The following is an 11,312-nucleotide window of genomic DNA, read 5'->3' on the forward strand; positions in this document are numbered from 1 at the left end:
CACGAGTGTACAGCTGAGGGCTCTCAATTCCAGTAACACTGCCCTTTGAGAGTCAGTGCGGAACGGCCGGGAGTCTCTTCCCACCTTGTTCTCTCAGTGACTCCTTCCACCACCAGGAAGTTCTCATGAGGCTGGCTGGCATCACAAGGCCCACAGAGCAAGCAAGGAGAAGGTATGTATTTCATTCCAAAGGTTTCCCCTTATTGGAATAAAGCTCATGAAAAAGCAGAGAGCAAACTGTGAAAGATCCTTTGTTTCAGGAGACTCTGTAGGGACGTCCAGAAAGGAGGCATGCCTCAGCTGATCCCTTGAACAATAACCTCACTTGACAGAAATGGCAAACTTATTTTGGTTTGTTATGCTGAAGTTAACAAAAACATGGCACACTCATTTTAATTTTTTATTAAAATACTTTTTTGTTTATAGGAACAACCAAAGAAAAATATACATTATTTTATATGTTGTAGATCATGTAAAATACAATAAACATAAAGGCTTGGGAATGCAGACTAGATTAAAAAATCTTCAACGAAGATTTCATTAAAAACAAACTTTAAATATGTGGCTTATTTATATTTACCTCATTTTTCAGAAGTCTTAGTTTCTTTTCTCCGTTTTGATGTTATTCTGATTTATAAATAGTTATTCAAATATTCTAACATTTTATCAATTTTTTTTTCTGAAACTTTAGAAATCATATTTCTAAATGAAGGCCTCTTTTTTATAGCATCTCTGTAAACAAAGACATTGCATTTGAATTATCATTTGATTTGGTGCCACTGTTATGAGTACAGTTTCAGTAATAATTAGATGTTATGGGGGAGACAGGAAAACCAACAAGCAAGGACATGTCTTACTAGAGGAAAGAATCTTTTGTATATGGCTTTCATAATACCTACAGACTTAAGATTTAATTTTTTGGATCCAGTTATAAAAAAGGTAACCTAACTTTTGATTAATTTTTTTTTTTTTTTAAATCAGAGCTTCAGTATAGAAGTGAATTGTGCTTGGAATGGTAATAGAAGGTCTAAATTTTAGTGGGGCTATCAGTTTCCCAAATGTTATACTTTTAATTTGTAAAAATATTGTTATTCAAAACCTGAAGTACATTATAGAATTGGAAATGGAATCGTTTAGGTGAACACTTTCTTTTAACCCCTTCATAAGCCAAAAAATTAAGTAAAATTTGAATATACAACTTACCATTATATTTAGGGATAATTTCTATTTGGAGAAATAGAGGAAAGAAAAATCAGTTAAAATATAACATGGTTCAAGAAATTATTCTCCCAACAAGAGATATTACATTTTAAAATTTAATAATGAACACCTAAAAGGGAAGATAAATGCAGTTTTAAAAAGTTTGTTGACATATTTATGGAAACATTAAGTACGTTGTCAATAAACACAAAAGCATTCCTCTATTCCTAAGTATAAATGAGTCTGAAAAACAGCAAAGTGGAAATGAAGCAGCTGGCTGCAGATTTCTTAAAATTTTATCGTAAGTTCAAGAAAACCTTCAGTTTTATAGGTATTAATGAAGAAAGGGAGCTAATGTTTGTTTTCAAGGCACTTGTAAAAAAAAAGGCATTCTAGGTAAAAGAAAAGGACATCCCAATGTTTTCCCATGCAAAAAATACATCCATGAGTTAAATTTCAACTTTTTAAAAGGCTAAAGTACCTTGAGTGTTCATTAGAGTTATCTGAAAGAGCAGAAAAGGTGTCAAGTCTTTACATTTTATGATAGTTAATCATAATATTACATATGATCTTGTAACTAACCATTGTCCAGATAATGAATACAAAGAGCATTATCTATTTTTATATACTACAGTATTTAGATATACAAAGACGTATTCCTAAAAAGTTACTTAGAATTCAAATACGTACTATTTGAGAAATTAATAATTTTGTAAAGCTAAGAGTCTCTGAATATAAATATGTACGTTTCAGGCCCATGCTTGAAGATGGAGATTTTATTACCACGAAGGGCACATACTATTTAAACTTATCTTCACTGGAACATTATATAAAAAGCTGCCCAAATGTTCTGAAGTGTGTTTAGAGTTAATGTCATTTTGAACAGGGAATTTTGCGGGGGTGGGCGGCAGTTCACAGTCTTAACCCCCTACTGTGTGATAACCCTTGTTTAACAAGAACACCTGATCCATACACAAACCTAAAGGAAAGATTACAAAATAACAACATAATGAATGTAAGTAGTTTTAAGTTTGCTCCCATTAGAATACAGGGCGTTTTCAACCCTCCCCGTTCACACCTGGAATTCTCTGCTTTATCCCCTCCAACCACCCGTCCACTGGAGAACGTGGCGCGAAGGCTGAGCAGGCTCATCCCCCCGTCCAGCTAGCACAGCCCTGCCATTTCCATAAAATTTCCCTGGAGTCCGGTTGGCAGCCCCATTCCTGGAGCTCTTTAAGCTTGTACCTTAAGTCAGAGGAAAGCTCTCCCTTCTTATTTACCCTAGCAATGTATTTCACAAAGCCTCATAGGTGTGCCCTGCAATTCTTGGTAAAGATGCTTCATCACTACCTACAGCAGTACTTTGGGCCGGGGATGGAGGAGGAGGAGAAACTTTCCCTACAGCTTTGTCGGTATGTGTAGCGTAGGGTGGATTTGGCTATGGAAGAGTTTTAGATTGTAAAATACAGTAAGCATTTACCTTCTAAAACCAACATAAAGAGGTTTGAAATTAAGCTTTTTATGGTGATTTTTTTGGTGAGAACACAGGGTGATATATCTGAATATCTACCCTACTTATAGAACAGGTAAATAATACCAGGCACAGTGAAAAATGGCAAACAACTCTAAAAACTCAGTGTCCTAGGAGTAGTACAATGAAGAAATCATAACTTATGTTAACATGCTGTAAACCTTCGACACAAAAGGCTTCTGGAATGCGACAAGAAAATGACACCAGGCTTTGTGTTAGAAACCTCTCCTCTCTCAGGGTGTTCTCTATGCACTTGCTTCTCACGTGATCAAAGCTGTACATGTGTTTAGAAGAAAAGGGCTTATCGCTAGCAGCGGGCAGTAAGATCAATAAGAGCAGTTATAATCATAATTTAACACAATCCCGGATTTGTCATACTTTAGAAGTAACTCAGTCCAAACTCTTCACACCTTCCTAACCTGCTGGCATTCAGATGCAACCAGTAGACATCATTGAATAGCTTTTCATACCCTTGATTAAATTGCTTTGGTGTGCATACCATTTCCTTCTTTAAAACATGCAGTTCATACATTTGACAGTTTTACTACCATAGTCGATACACTCCGGACCAATGCACTCACAGCAGGCGTTATGGAACCAGCGATATTTGGATGCCCCCATGGACTCGCAGGATATTTTACACTGATGTATGGACATGCAGTCATCAAAATAAACCACAGTACACATGTGTTCTGAAAAATAAAAGATTAAGATTTTAGCACAATAAATAGGAAAAGCAGGAAAGGCTTTAACGCTCAACTGAATATTATTAACAGCTATTTATCTTAGCTCTCTTCCTGCTAGTCTGCCCAGGACAACAGGTGAGGTGTGGGGAAAAAAGATCACATCTGTTAATCACATTGAGAAGGGAGTTTCCCAGGCCAGCTCAGATGCAAAGGGCTTCCTTCACCACTTCCTCAGATTTCAGACTTGGATCTGGGCATTTCTGATAAGATTTCCATAAGAAGAGAATTCTCCAGCTAAAACAAGTTTGAAAAACACTGTTCTAAATTTATACTGAGAATTTACAATAGAATAAATAATTCAAATGATGCAATGTGATTAGCAATGTGGCACAATTCAGCATTAGCTATTAGAAATTATCCTGGGTGGTGTTTCCAGGAATTAGCTTCCTGCTTATTAGTTCATGAATTTGAATAACCTTTGAGAAAAATTTATGAATTATTTAATATCTAGCATGTTGATTATTTACATTTTAATAATGGGAAAGTGGTGGCAAACACATTTTGGTACATTTCTGATGTTTCCCAAGGTTTGTAATTTGTCTTATAAAGTACTTTAACCTGAGAGGAAATAAGGATTCTTACTCTTTATTAACAAAAGCTGTTTTGTTTTTACTATTGATGGCCAAAGTTCATATGACTTTATAGACAGGGTTGTAATGGAGGGCACAACAAAAAAGCCAAATAAAAAAGCACAAATTATACTGTTTATGTATAACTCATCTCATATTTTAAGAAATAACTGCAATATTCATAATTGTCTTATTCTTCCACAGTGAAATTGTGTGGAGCCTTTAATTTGAAGATGTCACAGACTTTATGAAAATTACAAGCCTTTTACATTCCAAAGTTAAGGTATGACCTATGCTCACTAATAAATGTTCCTTAACATGCTTCTCCAAGTTGTACACGTCACTCTCTCATTCACTTTCCCTTCTGACCAATAGCACTCATTTGCAGAGCACTGCCTGGGGTAAGGCTACACCTGGAAATGAGGTGAATGTAATACCAACTTGCTCATTAAAAAATTCAGCTGATGACCTGGCATCATTCGTGGCACTAATGCTATTATAGAAACCTTACCTCCTAGGACACTCTGGATGTTACCTGACGATGAACAACTCTGCATAAGGTAAGCAGCCTTGTTGCTATCTCATGAAAAGAACAATGAAAGCATAATGCAAATAAATATCAAAATTAGAACCTGGTTATCTATTTTCCAACAGAACTTCTATCACCAAAAGTCTGAAGGAGTTGTGAGAACAACTCCTCCTTGTTTACTCAGGGATTGGGATTATTAAAGTCCAGAACTTACTTAAGACTATACACACTCAAAACCAAAAAGCTACTCTAAAAGATAATGTTAATATAGGCTTCACAGACCACACAGAAAGTGAGGGGGGCAAGAGAGAAAAAGCCAACTTTGGCAGTTACCTTTGTCACTGGAATAAGGTGCATGAACATTATTGCTGGGAACAGACACATTTTGGTGGTGTGGCTGGTTCACAGTTTCTAAAAATGAAACAAGATTCTCATGATGTGAAAGTTCTTCTGCAACAGGGAAGGAAACAATGTTCCAGTTCAACTGAGTGTCTCCTTCTGTGAGTGCCCGGAAGAGAGAAGGGATGGGTTCATGAAGCTCCTCCACTGTGCTCTTTGAAGTTGGAGGCGTGTCACTGTAGTTTCGAGGATTACACATACCTGGCAGGGGCGGGGGGAGGGTGGCGAGGAAGGCAAAGAGAATAAAATTTCTTTTTCTCACTGACTGAAATGTCATGAGATATTCTTAGGTACTGCCTTGCAATCCAAGCTCCAACATATTAAAATCAGGTGCCTTCTAACACTGTACATAGATACCTTCCTAGGTTTTTTGCTGAGAGGGCCTAGAGGCGATGACAGCCTAGTAGCACTGAGCACACCAAGTGCCCAGATCTTGTTTTCTAAATACCTATCCTTGGCTAAGAGGAACAGAGCTCCTTGGGGGAAAGACTGACTCCAGGGCTGGGTTAGGGAACGTCCGAAATGACCCTGGAACACCTTTCTGTGCCAGAAAGTAAGGAAGTGATCAATGAATGATGGAACATGTCAAAACAACACAGGAGGCAACCTGAAGGGGCTCCCACTGGCCAAACTGACAATTTTAACATTAAAATAAATAGTGATAGTAATGGATTACCACCCTATGAATAAAATAGGGATTGATGAGTCCTTGTATTATAAATAAAAGAATAAAAAAATGGAGGAGAAGGGAAAGCTCTTCCTTTTAGCAGAGTGCCAAAGGATAAATGTAGACGAAATGAAGGAAAGAGTAAAGCACCATTTGGCAATCATCATAGAGGTGTCTGATCAGGTGGGAATTGTCAATGGATGCTAAGGCTGGTGGGTAGAGGTTGGATGAGGAACATACTGATGTACTCTTGGAAAACTCTACAAAATACTAATCAATTACAAAGGGGTTAACAGTGACTTTAATATGGAAAAATTTGGCAGACACCAATGTGCCCAGGAGATCAAGGTTGTTTAGCAGTGATGGGACATCGTGTGTAAAGCTTGCTTTCTAAAGTTTCAAAAAAAAGAGTCTCATGGGAGTGTGTGCCCATGAGTGTGCGAGTGTGTGTGTGTGTGTGTTGGGCCGGGGGGAGGGAGAGGGCGAGAGCCAGAGGTACCAAGCAGCGGAGCAAATGCAATAAAATGTTAATAACTGGGGAGTCTTTTTACCCTTTTGGCAAATATTCTCTACATTTGAAGTTGTTTCAAAATGAATTATTTAAAAAAATTATTTTTAAAAGAGAAAATAGCAGAAGAGAATTAGTCACTATAGAAAACTTCCAAGCAGTTTTTCTATAAAGGAGAGAGCTGTGGAAATGTTTAATGAGCCCCAGCCTTCGAGCTGTCCCGGTTGACACTGTGTGGAGCAGAAGGGAGCAACCCCAAAGAACCTTACCCAAAATGTAGGTTTGTGAGCTAACTAAATGATTGCTACTGTTTTAAACCACTACGTTTTGGGGTAGGTTGCTTACTAGCAATAATAACTGAAACAGAACCCTCAGGATTTCCTTTTGTGAACATTTCACTTTTAAAAGCTAAATTATGTTTCATTTTTGTTTAGCAACTATTAGGTCTAATATGAAGTTTTTCTTTTTCCTCAGATTAAAAGTTTGAAAAGTTATACCAAATTTATAAATTCCTGTACTTTATAAATTTAGGGACAAGGAAAAACTATCTCATGTGTGTTCCACATTTTGTTAGTTTAAGGAACAAGGCAAGAGCTGAGGATAACAAGGTTGTGCATACCATTTGTAATATCTTTCAATATACCTGAACTTTTATGATTTAGATTGTGTGACAGAATCATGGATTCAATGGTCAAATCGGACTCCTTTACTCATAAAAGAGGAAAAAGGTCCAGATAAGTTAAATAATTTGCCCAATGTTATCTAATCTAGGATTAGAGACAAGATTATGATTCAGCCTGATTTTGTGTCCACTGCTCTAATAATCACATTCTAGAAATAATCTTCAAGTGCCACTGCAAAGCAAATAATACTTAGAATACTTATTTTATGCAAACATACATAATATATTCTTCTGCCAGACTCTGTAATGAATAAAAACTAGTAATTAGAGAGAAAAGGGTGAAGAACAGAGTCCAACTGTTTGTTAGAAGAGCTAAACTCAACATCTACTGAGGCTTTGAAAAAACTTCAGTGCTCATATCCTGGGATTCCATTACATAAAAAACAACAACAACAACAAACTTTTTTGGAGTTTTGTGCATTTAACAAACTTAGGCCAAAAGCATTTTTCATTTAAACCTCAATACACTGCATTAAAACCAGGAAGCATGAAGTAAACAGTTGCTAGGTAATATGTGTTCCATGGCATTATTATAAAATTTTTATCTGTCTTCTCTTTTTAATTAGGCTCTTGTCCAGAGGTCATCACTAGAGGTTCTCCTAGGCAAGCGGATTCTGCTTCTATTTCCACACTAAAGCACTCTTCAGATTCTGCATTCTTTCAAGGGTGGTGAACCATGGAATCTGCTCTTTGAATGAAGTGTGGGAGTTATCCTGCTCAGGAAAAGTAACATTTTCAATTTTGTGGAAATTCTTTAGTTGTCCATTTTCACTATGTAAAATGGATCACTCTCTGGTTGGAGTTACTAACCACCCATAATTTAAACCAGTTAGTAAAACCTTTCTGGGAAGCATCTCACCACTGCCCTGAAGTTTATCATTGTTAGGGGGCTTTTGTTTAGTTGACTATAAAGTTTATTTTGGAAGCTGTCATTTCTCTTCATGATCATTTTCTTGAGAAAGTTTGTTCCTTTGTGGCATTGTTTCACTACCAAAATTTACATACTAATTATACTAAAATTTTTCAAGAAATTGGCTCTGCACATGACAGCCTGGGAGGCCAAAAACCAGGAAACAAATGGCAACAACTGAAAAGGCAAGCATCTCAAATCCTTTAAGTGCCCAGAATCCTGATGCGACTTCTTTCAGTGAGCCAGAATTCATGACTATCGTGTTCTCGTTCTACAACAACTAAATACGAAGGGGTTTTAAAATCTGTGCTTAATTCTTTTATAAATCTGACTTGTTTCATCATACATTTGGAAACTAAGGATATGTCAAGTTGGACTTTACTCAATGAAACCACATTTTAAGGGTAGAAATTAAGACTAAGGGGAAAAAGAGTTATTCCTTTCTTTTAGTGTGCTGGTTAGACAGCAACAACAGAGTCCAGAGGAGCTTACAATGAAAAGAGCATTCCTTTCCCCTCCTCCCACCCGCATCCCACTCCTCCCACCCGAAAGTGTACTCCTCATACACAGCTACTTTTAAAGTCTGTTCTAAGTTTCTCTGGTGGTTACTGCTACAAGAATTTAAGTAAAAATGACTAATTTATAAGTAGCAGTAAAAACAACTGTAGACATTGCCTATTAATCTTCTTACATGAAAAATGAAGATTAAGTTCATTTATACTAACCCCATCTCTCTCCCATATTTCTTTTTTTATTTTGAGTGGAAAAAGTATTTTATTTGAATTCTGATCAATTCACAACTGGGGGAAGTTGAGGGGTGGTTACGGAAGGGTGCAACTTATGTCCACATGTCCGTGGGAGCTCAATCTCACGTACTCATCCAAAGACTCACAGTCATGACTTGGAAGCTCTTCACAGCTGAGCAGGCATTTAATGTAATTGATCAACATTAAAAGAGGAAGGGGGAGACAATAATCCTAGAAAACATTGCTGTAAGTAGGTGGAATAGCCTAGATTTTTATTCTATGACTATAAAGCTCATAACATTTTAGCAAATAAAAATATTCAATAGATGAATTAAAACAGTTATTTGCAATCAAATAATAATAACCTCTAACACACATTGAATTTTTCTAATGTACCATGCTGTGTTCTTTTCTAATTCCATGCTGTGATCTCCCATATTTCTAATAATTATATTATTCTAATACTATAATTTGTTTCTTTTGTAATCTTAAATACACTTAAACTTCTCACTTTTATTCCACGTTGCTTAATTCCCTCATTTGCAGATAAGGATACTGTTGCCCTTTCCACTTTCCCTTCCCAACTTCTCCTGTGACATCAACAAATTTTATAACTATTATACATTCTGTTGCCTATGCATAATGAAATCTTCTTGTCTTATTAAACACTGATTCTGAACGTTGAAAACCAGCAAACAGCAGCTACCTTCACATGACCCCATGAACACTGATGACTGCAGAACAGATACTGTGATAGAATTTCCTTGTCCAACGTCACACTACCAAAGGAAAATATTTCTAATTTCAAGATGAAATGAACTTTTCTTTGAACTCCATAAAATACTGAAAACCATGCTACCTTTCATATAGCATTACCTATGAGGTCTTCTTGGCAAAAAATGATTAAACCTGAATCTAACCAAACTTTCATAATTAGCTCCAAATTACTGGAAATATGGAGACAGGAACAAGTTAAATGGTATCTCAAGGAAGCAAACAGTCAAATCCTGAATGTGGGATATTCTACAGGAAAACTGATACTGTTTCTTCAGTATGTCAAATGGCATGAGAAAAAAAAGAGGGGGCCAGTCTGGATTAAAGGAGGACTCAGACGCAGCAACCAGATATAACACAAGGACCTTGTCTGGATCCACTTGAACTAATCAATTATACACACACTTTTGAGAAATCAGGAGAAACGTGATCATGAACTAAATTTTAGATTAAACAAAGAAATTATTGTTAATTTTGTTAGGTGTCATAAGGCATTATGATTAAAAAGGCAAGTGTCTGTATTTACTTTAGAGATTGATATTGAAAAATGCAGGAGTAAAAATGATTTACTGTTTCTAACTTGCTTTTTTTGTTAAATTAATTTTTTTTGGAGTATGGTTGTTTTACAATGTTGTGTTAGCCTCCACTGCACAACAAAATGAATCAGCCATACACATACGGATATCCCCTTCCTTTTGGACTCTCCTTCCACTTAGGTTACCACAATGTTACTTGCTTTTTAAACACTTTCACACAAAGAAAGAGAAAGGAATGAAAAAGGATAGATGAAACAAAGATGGCATATTCTTGACAACTGCTGAAGTAGGTGACAGGTGTATAGGAATCATCATGCTATTCTCTCCACTTCTGTGTATGTGTGAAAATTTTCATAATAGAAAACGAACTGCTATATTTAATTCCTTTATGGACGAATATTTTCTTGTTGAACTTTTGTTTTTTCTTGGAATTTTCTATGCTTGGAATTTTCTTTTATTGAAGACCATACATAAACTTTAGCACGTCTTGAAAAATCATTCTGCTTCTCAAGTACATGCCTGATATCCTATGGAATGCGGTTCCTTCTCAGAGATAAGCCCCTCAGAACCCTCACTTCTTGCTTTGGTCAGGCTAGTTGTCTCCTAGGTTTCTGTATCATTGATGCTTTAAATCTTCTGTATAATACAGAAAAAGCCTTTCTGGTGGGAGAGAGCTTGCCCCTCCTGGGGGAGGCAATTCTTGGATCCAGCAAACTAACCAATGCAGAGCCAGACCTCCTCTCTCTGGCCAGTACACCCCGGGAGGCAATATATTCCTCTGCCTTCACCATCCTGGGGCCATGTACCAGACAACTAGGGACCACCCCTACAGCTTAGAGTCCACCAAAATTATTCAGACTAGCCATTTCTACACTGCTTGCCCTGCCCCACCCTGCCTTTCCTGCAGAAACCCCAAACAAAGACTGCCAACACTTTCCTCTGCTCCTGTCTTTCCCACTTGACCAAAACCTGGCTCTTCCCCTGGGACCCTGCGTGGCATGCAGTGACCCCTCCCTGAGACCTGGGAGCATGATGAAAGCTGTTTCCTCAGCTTCTCCTGTGTATCCTCTATGGCTGCACCTGACTGACCATGATATGAAAGAACAGTTATCATCCTACAACCATCCTTAACTCTTGGTTAAAGCTATTGTTTCCTTCAACCCATGTTTTTCTCTTTCTGGGTCTTCTGCCCTATCTTGTTTGATCGATCCCCTATTACATCTTTAAAATGTGCCTCTCACACGTCATATTTTAAAAGTGCAACAGAGGATCGTTTGGTTTGAATTGGATGTTGGATATAAGGAAAGAGGGGAATTAAGCACCGACCTATGGGTTGGGTACCTGATGGTGGGGTGGATTTACCATATGATCATCTCAATAGATGCAGAGAAAGCTTTTGACAAAATTCAACACCAATTTATGATAAAAACCCTGCAGAAAGTAGGCATAGAGGGAACTTTCTTCAACATAATAAAGGCCATATATGACAAACCCACAGCCAACATCGTCCTCAAT

At 37.1% G+C, this 11,312-nt stretch overlaps 1 protein-coding gene across 2 annotated transcripts in view; it reads right to left on the reverse strand.

Annotated features, from left to right (window-relative positions):
- Window positions 1–533: 533 nt before the first annotated feature.
- Window positions 534–11,312, reverse strand: part of TWSG1 (twisted gastrulation BMP signaling modulator 1) — a 36,842-nt gene continuing 26,063 nt past the window's right edge. For both annotated transcript variants that reach the window (XM_024121020.3, XM_007114795.4), the window contains exons 4-5: window positions 4,909–5,175; window positions 534–3,423 (exon numbers count right to left, since the gene is read on the reverse strand). In XM_024121020.3, the coding sequence (XP_023976788.1) occupies window positions 3,242–3,423; window positions 4,909–5,175 (449 nt within the window). In that variant the 3' untranslated portion in view covers window positions 534–3,241. The remainder of the gene's footprint in view (window positions 3,424–4,908; window positions 5,176–11,312) is intronic.

The sequence above is a fragment of the Physeter macrocephalus genome, chromosome 19 (genome assembly GCF_002837175.3).
Source record: "Physeter macrocephalus isolate SW-GA chromosome 19, ASM283717v5, whole genome shotgun sequence".
In the NCBI taxonomy this organism is placed as follows: Eukaryota; Metazoa; Chordata; class Mammalia; order Artiodactyla; family Physeteridae; genus Physeter; species Physeter macrocephalus.